Genomic DNA, 17,429 nt, shown 5'->3' with positions numbered 1-17,429 from the left:
ATAAGGTTTATTAGATTACAGAAAAAGACAATAATCGATGAAGGGGGTGCAACAAGGAGACCAATCAATGAACAAAGAATAAATAAATCCCAATTTTGAGATGTGTACAAATACGTACCAAAGTTAGGACTACCTACGCCTCGATTGGCTTCTTCTTTTCCTTCTTCTTCTTTAGGAATGACGGTGTCCTAAGGCCTTTCTTCTTCTTCTTTTCCTTCTTTGGCGATTCCTCGCTAACGCTCACATCCTGCGACACGGAACCCTTAACACGGAAGGTCCCAACCGTAACCATAAACCGTCTTGCATGCACATGCAAGCAGCCAACTTTTGCTAACATAGATATAGATAAAAAAAATGCATTCCACTCTTTCACGCCCTCCTCTTCCCAGTCATACACGAGTATATTAACCAATCTCACATCCCACCACCCACAAGCTTCAATGTTTTGCACAATATACAGTATCCAGAGAAAAACGGCTGTTCAGATTCATGCAAGCGAACACTATCGGCAAACTACCTTCTTTGTAGCATTACATAATAGTTAATGAAAGTACTGGATGATTCTAAAAAAAGAAACTTATTCAACAATGAATGATGAGACGCGTAAATAGTCTGATTTACTTGAGGCGAGAATTTTTCTCAGATTCATGTCCAATCGAGCTGCAATTACACGGTGCGAATGGAAGAGATTAATGCAGAATGGATTGAAAAATAATTCAGAATTAAAGTGCAAATTCGTTTTGCGAGATGGCGGTCGTTGGTATCGACAGTGTTTCGTTATTCCCTTCACACATATTTTAGGCGTCCTCGAGCTTCCAATCCTCGTTACTTTACCTCTTTCTTTAAATATCATTAAATTAGAGATACACGAACGGTACAATTAATTTTTCAAAATAATCTTCCACAAAAAGTAGTTACCTTCTTGGAATATTTTTTCCTTATTAAATGAATCTAGTAATGTCTATTTTACCGTAAATAAAAGTTAATGGATACTGTGTATACATACCAGGAAAAACTGTCTTTGAAACAATAGGAAAGATATTGAGCATAACTGGTTTGTGACAAAGCTCGAGGACAATACTGTATGTTAAACAAGTACAAGGAACAAACCTCTTTGCTACTTTGAGAAAATGTACTGTGGTGTGCATCCGAGTGATCGCCATTTACGGTATTTTCTCCTGAAACATAAAGCGCAGAGTATTACATTATATACCGTTATAAGGATCAGCATGATAGTAAAATGTCACACAAGCTGTACCCATAAAAGCTTTTCAAGTGTACCGTGGTTTAACGGAAACGTTTAATGTACAAATTGTAAACGAATCGCCGATACCAAAGTCAAGCAGAAGCTTACCTCAAGAAACGGAAATCAACACGATTCTGGTCGCCTCTTCGAATGTTTTGATGCATCGAAAAGGGAGGGGAAAACAAGCAGTATCCGAAGGTGCTTCGGTCGTCTCATTGTCAGTGCGCAGAAGATCGAGATTCGTTCGAAGCAACGTTACAAAACCGTCTGAGATGAATATCAAAAAACGGACAATAAGAAAAGTTCCATTTCTAAACCTTTCTCTTTTTTTTCCAAGCTTTTTGTGTGAGAACATTTATTTCGTAGACATAGTGTACGCTCGGCGTACGATACAGGTACGAAATACAAAAATAAATGTAGAACATAAAGAAGTAAATAACCGTGGAACACTGGGAGTAAGACACGAACAAGACAAAATGGCAATGCAAGTGATTAATTTAAAGAACAAGCATGCTCGCAATTGTTTATCACATTGCCGTTGCAATAATGTTATGTAAATATTGTTTTATGATTACGTGACAGAGTTTGTCACATCGGCGAGTACGCTAGAGTACGTTGAGTTGAAAATCAAAGTGAACGAAAAAAAAAAAAAAATGTATGTTAGAATCTATGATTTTGTACGTATATTAAAATAGACATACTCGTGTAGCTGTGAGAATCATAACAAAGAATACGGATAGAATACCTCTTACATCACATGCCACAATGCATATAGCCTTAAATTCATGTATAGACATGTATATGAAATGATAAATATATGCAGGAACGTGCCCATAGACTAGAAAAACGCGAGAAATAATTATCATTACTTAACATAAAAAAGGTACATCATTGTACGATTTGCAAGCAAGCTAACGAGTACAGCTACGTTTTTTAATCAAAGGATTAAGCGAGTTCCAAAGGAAGATAGCACGCGTCTTCGTTTAAGCTAATGGTCGCGCTCGAATGAAAAGATCTTGGGCTGTTCAGTGGAGTTGACTTGGACAACCTCCTGTTCTTCGAACTTCCCGAATTGCATTCGAAGAATTCCTCGTCGCTTTCGATGTCGTCAAGACACTTGAAAGTATCATTGAAATCATTTTCTTTTTCCTGTTGAACTACCCCATTGGTTAGGTTAGTGTTTAACAATTGGTCCAGTAAATTTCCACTCGTCTCTTCGCTTTCTTCGTCTATGGGAGGCAGAGAACGTGTTTGATTGTCGTTAACTGCACAGTAGATGCACTCAGAGCATAACTCGGAAGGCTTGGAAGTCTCCATGTGATTGCAGAATTTATCGACTTTTAAAAATTCGGTTTCTATATCGCTACTTTTGAGTGAATTATCCAAACAATCACCTTCTACGTCTTTATCATTTTCAGAATTTGAAGAAGACCTCGATAATAATAATTTTATATAGGAACTGTTTAGAGGAGAGTCATTGATTTCATTTAGTCCTTCATTATCAACATTGGTCGCAGCGTCGCAATTCGACTCGACTCGAAAATTTAATTCAAACGTTTTATCGTCGACGTCCTTAGAGTTTCTTTTCGCTATCGTGCAAAATTCGAAGACAGCATCCGTTTCTGTTGTTTCACATTGTCCCAAAGTTACAGATGATTCGTTTTCTATACCTATATTGCTCAAATTTATCGAAGAAGAAATTATTTCATCTTTCCTCTGGTCAGTACTAGTAGTTAAATTATTAATCTGTTGCTCTAAGTAAAAGAATTCCATCTCTTCGCTGATGGCATTTCGCGCTTCCTTAAGTTCTACGTTTGCAGTGTCTTTAGCTTTCTTGAAGGAACAATTCGTCGTGTCGGTGATGTTTGAACGTTTGCGTTCAGATTCGTCGTTTAGATCGACTACGTGGTGAACGATTTCGCGTACAACAAAGACAGGTAAGCTTCCATCTTGGTCCTCGATCAACGAAGATTTCTGAGCCCTTGAGCATTCCTTTGACTGATACTCTTCGTCTTTAAAAATTGATAATAACGTTGACGACAGTGAGCGTGTGGGCGAGGATGACATCGAAGAGGATCTGTAAGTATTATGTTGGCTAATCAAGTGCACGCTACAAAGAGTGCAGACTCTTTCAAAAATCTCAGCAACCAGGCAATTGATACTCGTATAAGTATCGTTCGCGTCCAGTTGGGCGATGATCTCGTTCGCGCTGTCGCTGATGTTGCTTCGAAAATTTTCACCGTTTATCTTGAGCATCTCCAAAAGGGTGTCAGTTTCCAAGTTCATTTCACTTGATCGTTCGGTCGAAGCAATTTCGGGAATTTCGTCGTCGGACGAAAGACTGTTCGGAATGTTGTATGTATCGTTGTTGCTGAAGGAATCGTCCAGCCAGATGCAATCGTCAAAAGCTTCTTCGAACACGCGTTCCTTCTCTTTTAATTGTTGCTGTTTGTGCTCAAAGATTTCTTTTTCGTTTGATTGTAGCGTGTGATCTACGTTATTATTGCATTCATTTGTTGGCAATGGCGATTGCGATTCTGCTATCGTGGCCTCCTCGACATTTTCTGGATACTCGGAATCTATAAGTGGCGTCAAACTATACAATATACTCATGTCGGTGGAATGTAAGTTGTATTTGGTCGAGACTTCAAAATTGAAACGAGAAGAAAGAGGAGTGGAATTTGCTTTCAACGTAGAAATGTTCAAATCGATCTTCATTAATTCCAGGATCTGTTCCTCTAAATTAGCACCAGTCGAATTGTAATCTTGTATTCTATCCTCTTCAGTAACTTTCTCGTCCAATAAGTTAATGGTTTGGGTTATACCTCGGTCACTCGAGATGTGATCTTGCATTTTTCTATTTTCTTTATCGATTTTCTCCTTGAGAGGGTCTAAATCTTCATTGTTTATTACTTTACAGTTACCTCTTCTCCCCGATCCGTTAGATGGCTCTTCCAGGCGTTCTTTCTCCTCGCGATGAATCGAACAAGAAATGTTTTCGAAAAATTTACATTCCACGTCAAGCATGGAGCTAATCTTGGATTGTAAAATTGGAACGTAGTCAACTATCGTTGGTTTCATGCGTAACGCGATAACATCGGCTCGAGCAATTTCTAACCATGGTTCTTGCCGACAGAATCTCGAAAATTGCCGATTACGATGATCGCAGTAAATGCAGACTTCATTCTCGTACTCGTAGTCATATTTGTTTCGACAGCAATATCTGCTACACGAATCTGCAACCACATTTTTCAAAACAAAAACACCACAAGTGTAATTTAACTTTCATTTGCCTCTCTTTCTATCTCGCGGAGACAGAAGATACATGTTAATGATCACGGATGCTCACACCTGTGTATCTGGAAATTCGTTGTATTCGCGTTACCTGGATAAATAAAATAACGCGTCCTAGCAAGGGAACGTTTTAGGCTCGAGTCTAACTAATCGATGAGGTTTTGCAGTGACAATTTATTAATTTTCGTACAATCTCACTGACAAGTTCGATTTAAGCTTAAGGACTTTTCATGTGAAAGAATAAACGCGTTCGCGTGCATTTTTTATCACAAGCCTCGACGACATTCTATATGGTAATTCGGATGGCGACGACGATTCGTAAATGAATAAAAAAAAAAAAATGCGTGGTGCGATGCATTTTTGACGTGCGTGATAAAAAAAAATGAGTAAGTAGAAGAAGAAAGGGATATTAATTAGAGCCAAAAGTCCAAAGAAAACGTGAAATTTATAAACATGCGGATATGCGAATGTGCAGACGTGCACGGTGCAAGCGTTAGTGATCATAAACAAAAAGGGAATTAATGGTAGTGAATGAAATTAAAGAGCAAACGCAAACGGAGCGGGTTGAAGATGTTCTCATGCTTATGGTAACAAACCAAAAATGGATGAAATAACTGTCATCTATGTAATCATGTAACACTCGAATAAAATTTCCTCCATCTTTGGTACAAGCCTTGGTCGTTAATTACGAGGAACTTAAAAGTTAAATGGAAAACGAAAAGAAAACGGGAACAAGAAAAACAAAAGACAGCACGATCAAGGCTTTCCATCTGGCTTGCGTCCAACATACGTACCACATTCCCTTGCTCGTTCTCAATGATAGCTTACCCTTGAGAAAGCGAGCAGTTGTTCAAGCCGATAGATAAACGTTATCAAAGTAAACTTACCGTCGCTCAACACAACTTCGGGTTGACTCGGTGCAGGCACTTGTTTCGTTTCTATTCGCAGTACTCGGGGTTCTGAAAGTGGTCAAAGATCGTAGGATATTAAAACAGATTAAAATTTGTATTTTAGTTTCTAGCACTTATAGTTCGAGGAATGCTTAATTACCGTCTCTGCTTTCTTCTTCCGCCTCCGAAGTTATCGATACCGGTGATTGAATCGGACTTTTGGCAGTGCTCGATTCATGAGTTGTGCGGCTAGCGTTGAAGGATGACAATGCCTCCGATTCAGACTGCGACTCGTCGTCTTAAAGAAGAAAAAAGAAATTAGAGATACATGTATATTCAATCAAGTATGTTTCTTGATTACATTCAATTTATTTGATCACTTACATGGATCCCCTTTCTGTTTACGTTCCACATCTTTTTTATATTGGTCGAGTTCCTGATCGGTAACGGCATCGAATGGATTTTTGGCGTATGGAGTTTTGTAGACCATCGCATTGTGCTGAAAGCCACGTTGAATAATACCTTTGCTGGCCGCCCCTACCAATACTACTTGCTCTCCAGTTCCGCTGATGGTGGCATCCTTTTGTGCATATACAAAGGAATGATTTTGTTAATTGCTTTCATCGAAGATACAGTGTAATCTCAAGTGGAATGAGAATAAATGAGAGCACAAATAATGACTATATAACGTTACCTGCATTTTCTTAGCTTCTTCCCACGTAACACCCTCCAATATGTGAGATTGTGGTCCAGCTGATATCTTGTCTGCCCTACGGTAATCTTTGATCTGACAAAAGAGAAAGGGTAGATTCGTACGTGCGTTATAATTAAAACTGTTTACCAATTCTGTATATCTTTGTGCAGGATGATTATTGATTTTACGATGTGGTTCACGTATTTAATTATTCAATCTTAGGAGGTTGTTATTATACGTTTAAGAACTGACACAGGACTGACAGAGAGATACTTACAGATTGTTGATGTACTTACCTGTTGCTGTAATTGTTTAAACTCCTTTGGATTGGTATTCTTCGGTACGAATTGAAGAGCACCGTCGATCTTCACCGGCGTACTGCTGTGGGTCGGAGAGCCGTCAGACACCCACTGCACACAAAACCAGAACGTTAGTTCGACCCCCGGGTTCGATATAATTCAAGCATCCGGTACAGCATCGGTAATAATCGATTCTCGCATTGTCTGCGTATGCTATGTGTGCCTGCCCTGCCGATGACATCGGCGTCGTGTTCCCCGTTACCGTTTGGTGTACGTACGCGCTCGATGCTGCAACTTTTTCGAATCGTTCGTCGAGAGTTCGAGTTCTTCGGCTGGTTTCGTCCAGCGTGGATTTATTCGATCATTTATTTATTTTTCCTTTTATCAGGAGAAACATGTCATTAAACGTTTTCCGTGTCTATCGATCGCGAATATTTCTGGAGAGGGTTTTTTTATCCGTCTCTCTCTCCGCCTCTATACAGGGTCGATCGATCTGGTTTTGTAAATGCAGTGGGACGAAGAATCGAACGTTCGTCGCTTCGACGATACGATTAACAGGCACACATTCATACACAGTACCCGATTAAGAATCGATCGTGTATCTCGAGCAGGTCTGGGCATTTATAAATTAAGTAGATTTTAAATACTATTAACAATAGAGAATCGGGTCGTGAAAGCCTCAAATAACGAATATACTTGGCATTTTACATATATATCTTGCCCAGGTCTGATCTCGTATTCATCTTTCGGGGAACATCGAGGCACGACGTATGAAAATGCGTGCGACTTCGTTGCTCGCGGAACTCGAGCTCATCGAATCGCAGATTTGCAGGACGAACTACCTCGTCGATGTCTTATTAGATTAGAAAAATTACCTATACACGATGAACAGTAGACATATATTTATTTGAATATCAAGAAGCTACAAGAGAGAGGTGCGATAAAGTCTATTAACGGCGACAATAATTTTTTAGTACTGGCCGAACGACACGCGATATCGTAGAGACACGTTCAGTCGGAATTACATTTCGTGCTAATCGCAAGTCGATCGTTCAGGGTTCCTCGAACCCTTAATTTATACATTGCGTTCATGTATATATATATATCTCTCTCTCCCACTCACTCTCTCCCTTCCTCCCTTTCCTTGTTCGTGCTTTCGCAACGTATCTCCTAATGGACTACTTGTAAACTGGAATGTACCAAGAATATGAAAATTGCGCTGCGCGTGTGTGTCACGGATAACAAGCAAAATCGATGAAATCTAGTCGAACAGATGGATTCGAATCATCCAAAAATCTGCGAGTCTTTGTAAAAAAGGGTGAATTCGTTTATCAGTATTTGGAACACATGCTCGTCTTACTTATTCTAATGAAGGAAAGCGATGTTTATAGGAAATTGCACGTACGCTCTCTTCTCATCTTAATTAGCCGCAACAAGTTACTTTCTGATAAATAGCTCTTTCGAGAAATCTCTAATGTAACAACATGTGCACGTAAAATATTCACGAACATTGACACCGACATCGACACTGTTTAAATGTACTATTCCTTTTCGATAATATAATTCGCAAGGATGCTCAACTCTCGCGCGAATTTTAGTTTCACGTACAATATAATTTCGTATGATATATATTCCCTCCTTGCATCTATTCGGTTTTATTCTCAAAAGTGATAACTTCTACCTTTGTAATTTTTTTCGGATCAGGAGTTCCCGTCTCGAGAATTTCGACCTTCTGATACACATTGGGCGAGTTCAGCCAACGTGACCTGTCAGTGCCTTTGCGACCACCTTTCCAGAGTCTATAACAGAAACAGAGAAAGACGATTGAAAGCTTCTATCGGATGATACAAATAATTTTTGCAGGACAAATGTATTTACCCTTGTTTATATAGTTCCTCTTCCTCGAGTAGATACCCCAGAGACGAAACTGCTGGTGGAACTTCAACGTCATTTCGAGGTCGCGGAGGATCTCCTTTCACCAACGGATTCCTGTATATGTAACCCGTACGGAATCCCTATAAACAATCAAAATTACACAATTTATAAAACAGTCATGTCTTGTTGTCTCTATAAATCACTGCGAATCTTAAACACTTACAGCATTATCCAGCATCCGCATGAGCGCTTCGAATTCAGTTCCGCCGATTCGCCAACGTTTCTCAAGTTTTTCAGCGAGAGCCGAGCTTTCGGAGATCTGAGCCGTGTGCTGCGGTGTAGGGGGTTTTCTCGAGGCCTCGAATATAGCTTTCTTCGATTCTTCGGAAATAAGATTTAAATTCTCAAGGCCGGCGGGCATCATCTTCAGTTGCGTCTCGCAGGCCATCACCATGTTGTAAACGTTGTAAAACGCTTCCTCAACGGTCTCTCCGCAACAGAGAGCGCCGCGATTCGTCAACAGCATCACTTTGTTCACAGGTCCAAGATTTCTAGCTATCTTCTCTTTCTCTTCCGGTTCGAAGGATCCGCCTATGTACTGATGCGTGCTCACTTCCCCTATTACTATACTCTCTTGTCCGATTGGCAACAATCCGCATTTTAGCGACGAGATCTGCAAAAAAAGAATTTTATCAAATACTTGCTAATATATAATTCATCGTGCAATAACCTTCTAAACGGTTAGTCACGTTAATGCCAAATGGATGGATGGATATAATTCATATATTAACAATTAATTTATAAGAGATCCAAGAAGAAGAACGATCGAGTTTTCCACTTACAGCAGTAACGGACGGAGTGGTAATATGAACGATGCACTTGATATCAGGCCTTGCAGCATGGATCGTCGAATGCAACTGAAATCCTGTCACGTGAACGCCGAAATTGGTTGTTCCCTGTTCCACGATCGCCCCTTGCATGTCAACTTTGACCAAACTCGAGGCGGTGACCTCATGGTAAAGCAGTCCGTACGGATTAATTAAAAAGTGTTCTTGATCCTGATTCAAGCGGGCTGTGACTTGCCCACCGACACCTTGAGTCCAACCGTAAAGATCTAGCAATCTGAACACCGCCGCTAACTTGCAGCGTAACAGTTTCTCTCCCTTCGCGTAGCCCATGCTTTCGACACCGCGTATGTCGTTGATAGGTAATACACAATTCGTATCTGTGAAGAAACCTATTATTCGTACCGTGACAAATCCAAGATAACTGAGAAGCTGTAAGTTTAAAAATATTAAGACCTACTGCAGTAGTTTGATTTCAACTGGAACAACTTACTTTTGAACACGTTTGCGTTGAACCGAGCACCTTGCGCACCCATCATGTCCGAGATTTGCTGCAATAGGCCAGATGGCCCAGCACCGTCTTTCATCTGTGTCTCGATAATACGTTCTAATTCCTCTCGGAAGAGTCTCGAATTCATCATCATCTCGACTCTCTTTCTCCTCTCCATCTCTCTCATATCCTACCGAAAAAGAATGCAATTTTTAAAATGCAATTTCAGTGCGTTCCTTCGCGAATTAAATACAACGAATTGATTTTGGTATCTCACCGCGTCGATGTCGGCAGGCCTCATTTTACTTTTCTCCTCTTCCGTCAAACCGTCCATTACTCCGTTCGTGTGTGGCTCGGACAACGTTTGCTGTTCACTCGTGTCCGCCATCCTTAACGAGTTTGCTCTCCTACTATTTCCTTGAATTTATCCCTTCTTTCCCCCTTATTTTATATTATTTTTCGCTGTTACTCTCCCTTCTTCCTCCTCCTCCTCCACTTTTTCAACCACCGACGCCGTCGTTGCCGCCGCCGCCACCTCCACCACCGCCACCACCACCGCCTCCTCCTGCCCCTCCTCCTCCTTCCCTCTTCTTCGCTGGATACCGACTAAAACAAATTTCGTTCCCCTATTAATGCTACAAACTGACTATATTCCGCGAAAAAAATAAAGGTTGGATCGTACAACTACAGACGTTGAACTTCACTTCTTCGCAGTGGTGGAGTCAACGTTTATATTGAATTCGTGTCGAATAAAATGCAACGAATAAAGTTGCAAAGCAAATTGAGGTTAGGTTGTACAAACACCAGATGCTGAAACTTCACCCTTTCGCAAAGACGTAGCAGGTGGTGTTTGTATTTTACTTTATCTGCATTCGAGGTGCGATAAAGTCGTTAAATAAGATACGAAAAGTGTGAGGTATTAGGTGAAGAAATCAGGGGTTTGCTTAGGTTATCGAACTTTTGCATGGTAGGTAAGGTTAAAAAAAATAAGTAAGGTTAGGTTCTAAGCAAAACCTATCTGGCTTTTACTCTTTACAAATAGGTTTTACATTATAGGTTTACAAATAGTTTTCGATTGAAGAAACTTATGATTTATTCAAAGCCTAGGGGTTTCGAATTCGACCAGTCCGCCATCTTTTCATACGTAAACTCGACGACTCTGCGAACCCTTCCATCTTTCCGTGTTTCGACGATTGATAGAAGGCAAAGAACGCAGGAAAACCGGCAGAAGTCAGCGAACGATCAATAAACTCGCGGGTAACAGTCAAGTGTAACGGGCGTCGAATGCGTAGACAGCAGGGGTGACTGGCGACAAGAATCCCTAGAGCGGCTGAAATCGTACCAGTCTTTTTCTCAAATTCTTACCGCGCTTATTTATACCACGCTCACTTCTCGCCTTACGTTTTCGTCTCTCCGCCCCCCGTTTCACATTCCCTGTATCTTTCTGTTGTATCCCTTTCTGGAAGGACGAAAACAAGCCCATTCAACAACTTGTTTTCTCTTCTACGAATTTTAGGGTTAGGTTCGAAACAGAATCTCGCCCTTTCATCGCGACGTGGCCCAACATTTTCACCTTCATCAGAACTTTAATGCTACGGTGCAGTAAAGTTTGAAATATTACGAAATATCATCGCAGATTACAAACATAGAGTATCACAAAATATTATCGCAATGCTATGATTGTCCAGGAGCGAATATTATTTTTTTTCTTTAAGTTTGCCGATATTGTTAATTTTGTTTCCAAACAGTATCAGCAAATTTCAGGTTCGTATTCTAGGATTTTCTCTATTCTAAAAAAAATTGCTTTGAATATGACTACCACAAGCAGTGTTGTAAATTAAGGAATAATCCATAAACCGTACAATGGAAAATACAATAAGGATATTGAAATAACTGTGTATCGAGGACGACATAACGGTGAATAGAAAGGGTTATAACGTTCTATGCGTGCAAGAAGAAGACCGTAAAACCTGATAAAACCTCCCGTAATCCTAACCCTATTTTCTGCGACAGTCCACGCGAAAACAAACGAAGGTGTGCTTGGTGGTGTTTGTTACTACGATGCTCACTACCATCGCGGAACAGAAACGGTAAATTGCACTGGTTTTCTCGTCGTTAGACGCTCGACATTGACACATTTGTGCTCGTGATAACCGCGCCTAATGGCGTTCGACTTGAAAGCGTACGTTTAACTAGAACCCCCATCTTCCGTGAATCCTAATCTAAAATGCTAGAAAGATATCGTAAAGAAATCACTTCAAGCATCGATTCGAGCGCACAATCGTGAATTATGAGATTTCTCCTTCGTCGGTTTTATTACTTTCGTCGAATCAACGGTTCCATTGTACGCGTAATTACAAAAGAAAGAGAAATCGTTTGGCGCCACTTTCGTTTCATGAAAACCGTTTTCAATCCTGGGAATCGATCCGACGCTCGACCAATTAGAATATAAACGAACCCACCAGACATTTTAACGATCAATTATGCATCGTATCGATCCTTTTTTTTTTTTTGTTCGCCAAACGTGAATTCATAAATTATATAATTAGCGAATTAAACTGTTCCTTTATCGCCTAACCTCGCCTCTTAATACGATTAGTATTCTAATTTCGAATTTACAACCGGTTCCTCGACGAAAATCACAGCGACCTGCTAATTTATCATATCAAGAAACGAGTAGAAGCAGATTCGCTGAAATTTATTGATCGAGTGGCGCGACAAGTTTTTAGGATGACGTCACGATGCACGGCCAACGAATTTCCGGGACGCGTTTCCGACGAAACCGCGCAAACTTGAAATAATTTTAATCCGATCGAGTTCATCATTTGTCGGTCTTAAAATAAATATACAATTCTCGAGAATTGTGGACGTTCGTTTCTTATTGATTTTCCCAAGCTAAAATCCCAGAAATATATCCGAGAGTGTCTCGCTTTAAAACGTTTCGACTCTTTCTATACGAGTCATCTTCAGATATACGTATATCTACACTAGAATATAAATACAATCATATAGAAGAAATCGTAAGACAAAAACAATCTCTTCTAGATACCTTTCCTTTATATTTCGAAATAGTTTAAATGCCAGGTCGTGTATTAAGAAAAGTACACAGATAGTACTCTGCGACTTCGAGTCGAGCGTAACGATCGATACACTTTTTCGGTTCGCGGCCATTTCTTTTCTGCACCTTCCACCGCGACTGATTTACGCGAATGATTTCGAATGAATCCTACTTGTACCATCATCCGTTCTTATTGAAGAATTTTTATTCAAATTTCTATTACTATATGCATCAACGATTTAAAAAAAAAAAAAAAAAAAAAAAAAAAAAAAAAAATTCTTTTTGGCTTCGTTACAACTACCACCGTCTCATCGAATACGTAATTCGCCGTGACTAAATAGTGCCAGTCCGTCAATTGGTGTTCATCAACGTTATTTAACAGCGAACACCAATTGAACGGTAGTTACGATCACTTACGTATTTACGCACACCATCTCGTGAAAACATCCGAAATTTACTCTATAGCATGTTCCGATAGATCATCGATGTTGCATCTGAAATTCAATGTGACCTTGTCAAGGATTCAAATGGTGCCGGCTCGATAGAATGAATTAAAATAAAATATGTATAACAGAGGTGGACGTTTCTGTTGTGTAATAAAGAATGGTTAATACGAGGTAAAAAAAAAACGATTCGATATCGTGTTTAAATACCAAGATAATGGACCCAACACGTATAGCGGCGCGGAGATACTTAATGCGACGCGTCCGCTGTTTCTCGACGCGATGATGTCATAACTTAAAACGCAAAGCTTACTCTATCGTGGTTCGTTGGGTGGTACCACGTTCGGCCGATGAGGCACGGTTGCCTCGTTTTTACTACGAGGGAAACGTGCACCTTTCTCTAGCTTCTCGTTGGTAAACAATCGTTAAAGGAACGCGGGAATAATTATACTTGTATCCAGGTCAATGATTAGGTAATTTTAAACTAGCACCTAATAACGTTCGAGTTAAAAACTATTGATAGACATTGAACAACTCTAGAAAATATCGGCGTGGTGTATGTTATGAAAAAAAAGTAACTAGAAAAAGAAACTAGAAAAATATCGAACTATCTATGAATCTAATTAGATGGTTTGAGACCTGTGATGTAGTGGTAAACTAGGCAGTCTTATTACCGATGATGCCAAGTTTAAAACTGCTAAATTGTCGTGATTAATTATAAGTAGAAGCGTCCCTATCGTTGGATTCGTGTCGCGTACGGTATCGCTGCTAACACGGGTACTCGTTAGGTTAAATAGGTGATATGTCATCGGTAGGAAGAAGACGTTTCGAACTAACTGTTCAATACCGAGTAAGAAAATGCTTGGAAACGCGATATCGGTAAATCGACGCCAAACGTCGCGGATCGAGATCGGTGGAGGAAGCCGGGAAGATAAACCGACCACTGCACACACAGGTGAACGGCGTGCCTTCTATAGAATCGAAACCTGAGAGAGTAGCCAGTTTATTTCCAAGAGACAGAGACGACAGATTGCGCGCGGGCGGTCTAGAGTTGTCGCAAGAAGAAGAGAAGGCAGACAAGTTCATTGCTGGGAGATGTGCACTTGCTTGGCGCATCCACTTGCTAAATTACAGCTGGAAAATATCGCAGACATCAAAAAATAATTTGTTCTACCATCAAATTTACATTTATGATATTGAGATTCCAGAAGGGAGTGAATGGGGTTAATAATTTGTTTCCTTCCCTCTGAAATCTCAATATGTTTTATACTTTTAATCCGATTTGATCGAGTTAGTGTCAGGACCGATCATTAATAACAATAGTCCTCTTCTATTTTTGAGGTTATTTTCAGTGAAGATTGGTTCGTTGCATAAAAATTCATAAGAAATTATTTTTTGATGGCAGTTGTATTCCCCGGATTCGCTGTACATTTTTTCGCGGGAAAATCGGAAACAATACGAATTTTCATGTCGCTGGTTGCGGCAACGCAACATGTACGCATCCACCTATATATGTATGTAGTATCTGCATTGTGTACACGTTAACGAAGTAACGACGATCATAAGGACGTCGAGACGAACTCAGTATACGGTTATTCGTGCGAATACGCCCAAATGACCGGAGTTTAGATGTATCGATTTACTAACCACTGACGGATAAATGTAAAAGTATTCGATGTACGCACACGCATCGATCATTACGAAACGAAGTTCACTTTTATTTTGATCATACCTCGAGCTTTGCCAATGTACTAGTTGGACTCGTATACTTCTTACAACGTTACAACCATTCGTTAGTTTCAATGGAGAATATTCTTAACGGATCGATTAAACCGCGTACACAGAAGAAACGCACGCGTTTCGTTTACAAGTCCCTAGGCACTGTTGCTTATCGTCGTTGGCAGCGCACAGATAACGTACGAGTAACACAGTTTCTCAAGATTTATATCTACGAGGAATCAACAGAATTTTTGTTTTCGTTGAGAGCTTTCACCGGTGCACGACGAGCCCCGACAGGAAATTATCGCGATCGGAAGAGCGAAACGACGGAATGGCGTCACTTTTGCGTTCGGAACGAGCTTCTCGGTATCGGAAGAGCTTTCTATCTTTCAGGGGGAAAACAGGAGGAAAAGAAGGTCAACGATTTAACAATGCAAATGGCGATACAGCGACGGAAGGAGCGATGGTTTTCGATGGCGTAACTATCACAACAAGTATCTTGACAATCACTTTCTATATAGATTCACGCGATGGTCGACGGTCGAATGTAAATGAGATGCTCGGTAATCGGCGATCAAAGATCGTCCAGAAGCGTTTAACGACACACAGAAATAGCATCAAAGATTGCCGCCTAATCGACGACACACCCCTTACGCTACGTCATTCCTGTCAGTTATTTGGAACTGCCGTTCTCTCGCGTCCTGACGGCGTCGCGAGTCTCGAAACGATTCGCGATCGACACAGCTTACGTCGTGACTTGTAAAAACTTACCTAGGCAGAAAATCGGCGAATATCGTCGAAGGTTGGTATGTCCGTATCCGTTTGGGAAACCGTTCGACTCGCCGTTCGTATCGCCGAGCGGTCGTTCCGTTCGGTGGACAGCTTCCCCACCCCCGTCGCCGTCGATGCTCTTCCGGCGGCTGGCAAGCCTTCTCCACCTCCTGGTTCTCCCGTAGTATATACCACCACCACTAGCACTACTCCTACCACCTCCACTTCCACTTCCACCTCCTCTTCTCTACCTTTTGTCGTTCCCACTTCGAAGCCCAGAGATGGGCAAAATTGTTATCTAGATACAAATTTCAAACGACTAATCTAAAGAGATAAGCAAGTGTCCTCAGTATTTTCTTCGTCGACGGAAAATGACAATTCTGAATTAAAGAACGATTTATATCGCGATGAATGAATAAAAATTGATCGATTCAATCTTTACGCGTTGATTTTATTCGTCATCTATTATTCGAGTGAAATTTTGCCCATCTCTGTATCGAACTACGCGTCTTCGCCGTGTTATCTCGGAGCCACCGATTAACCTATCGTTTTATATTTTTCTCGAATCGTATCCGTATAGGTGCGAATTTCCATGCTCGATCGGCCTTTTTACGTCACGTACGAGGATCAATCTTTCGTGGATGGTGGACTGATGTTTTCGTTACCCGTTACACACCGTTTCGTCCCTTTCTTCCTTTCCGTCCTAGTCTACGTTTCCTGTTCTTTTTCTTCACCCAATTCCACGTCGAGCACGCGGAACGTGCGCACAATACCGTTGCGCATCCGATTCATGGAACTTCATGGGCAACCCTAACGAGAGATCGATTCTCGAAAATGCTTTGTTTCGGTTGGCTGTGTCTTAAACTCGTCGACCAATGGAAGCACTCGCTCTCGAGCAGCCAATAACGCGTTACGTACGATACGAAAACCGCTTTTGTTGATATGACCTTACGAAATACATATTTGAAGCGGGACTATTAGAACTAGGAACACAAAGAAAGTTCAGCGTTCCCTTTAGTATGACATCTAACGTGAACTAAATAGACTAATTTCAAAGTTAACATTAAGTATTGTAATTAAGTATTAAGTATGTCTATTTTCTACACACGTAATATTTTTCACAAATTATCTAATATAATCTTATACTAAAATTTCATGTACAGCGTCGAGATGACATCACAATTTCACATTAAACGTACATTCTATGCATTTTGCTTGAGAATATGGGAAGGGGGTCGCAAAAAAATAAAAGGTTAACTACTACATATGAACGACGCGAACACCAATCGGACACCATTGTTCAGTAACATTGAAAGGTTATACTCAGAATAAAAAGAAACTATTTACAATAAATTTACATCTAAAAATCACGAAAACTTAAAAAAATGACCTCTTAGAAGAAATAAAATTATTTTTCAACGGTACACACGGTCGTCATGTAACTTTGAATAATGTCACAAAAAAGTAGCAACAATTCGCATATCAATGGAAAATCAGTTCACGTTACTCCAGCCTGAATCTGTTTCCGAATCGCGACGCTGTTTGTATTTTTAACGAGGATGAATCAACGACGTGTGACAAGATTAATATTAGAAAGCGACGTTTAGGTCCACGTCGAGTAACTTACATCCATAATAGGGATAACGACGCGTACGGGAGGCAGAATAATATCTCAAAAAGAGACAATAGACGGCGATAACGCGTGACGATAAATTCCCTCTTCTCCGAAATGTATAAAGAAAGGGGGGGAATATTTGATAAACAAACTAAAAAAATTTTCGTTAGAACGGATAAACCCTGCAACG

At 40.4% G+C, this 17,429-nt stretch overlaps 1 protein-coding gene across 6 annotated transcripts; it reads right to left on the bottom strand.

The window, feature by feature from the left end:
- Nucleotides 1–59: 59 nt before the first annotated feature.
- LOC128893263 (protein hu-li tai shao-like) lies at nt 60–16,322 on the bottom strand. Of its 6 annotated transcripts, none has more exons than XR_008461294.1 (15): nt 15,625–15,821; nt 9,911–10,239; nt 9,637–9,823; nt 9,141–9,523; nt 8,522–8,971; nt 8,302–8,438; nt 8,105–8,222; nt 6,421–6,534; nt 6,125–6,217; nt 5,815–6,010; nt 5,591–5,728; nt 5,428–5,499; nt 1,355–1,513; nt 1,111–1,178; nt 190–262 (listed from the first exon to the last, which is right to left on the bottom strand). XR_008461294.1 is itself a non-coding variant. In XM_054154117.1 (14 exons), exons 2-14 carry the CDS (start codon nt 10,019–10,021, stop codon nt 134–136), a joined length of 2,181 nt encoding a protein of 726 aa, XP_054010092.1. In that variant the 5' UTR covers nt 10,022–10,239; nt 15,625–15,818; the 3' UTR covers nt 60–133. The 6 variants fall into 6 exon arrangements, 4 of the variants coding, with proteins under 4 accessions (XP_054010092.1, XP_054010091.1, XP_054010093.1 ...); XR_008461295.1 differs by having other exon boundaries at nt 190–247; XM_054154117.1 differs by lacking the exon at nt 1,355–1,513 and having other exon boundaries at nt 60–247; nt 15,625–15,818.
- Nucleotides 16,323–17,429: the final 1,107 nt, after the last annotated feature.

Source organism: Hylaeus anthracinus, unplaced genomic scaffold (genome assembly GCF_026225885.1).
Source record: "Hylaeus anthracinus isolate JK02 unplaced genomic scaffold, UHH_iyHylAnth1.0_haploid 27309, whole genome shotgun sequence".
Taxonomy (NCBI): Eukaryota; Metazoa; Arthropoda; class Insecta; order Hymenoptera; family Colletidae; genus Hylaeus; species Hylaeus anthracinus.
This window is presented reverse-complemented; position numbering and strand designations above follow the sequence as displayed.

What these genes read in the sequence shown, in the direction of transcription:
- LOC128893263 (XM_054154119.1), bottom strand. Translation starts at nt 10,021, where the DNA reads ATGGCGGACACGAGTGAACAGCAAACGTTGTCCGAGCCACACACGAAC. An exon ending in TGCGGATGCTGGATAATGCT is followed by an intron (nt 8,439 to 8,521) that starts GTAAGTGTTTAA and finishes GATTGTTTATAG; the next exon opens with GGATTCCGTACGGGTTACAT. An exon ending in TAAACAGAAAGGGGATCCAT is followed by an intron (nt 5,729 to 5,814) that starts GTAAGTGATCAA and finishes TTCTTCTTTAAG; the next exon opens with ACGACGAGTCGCAGTCTGAA.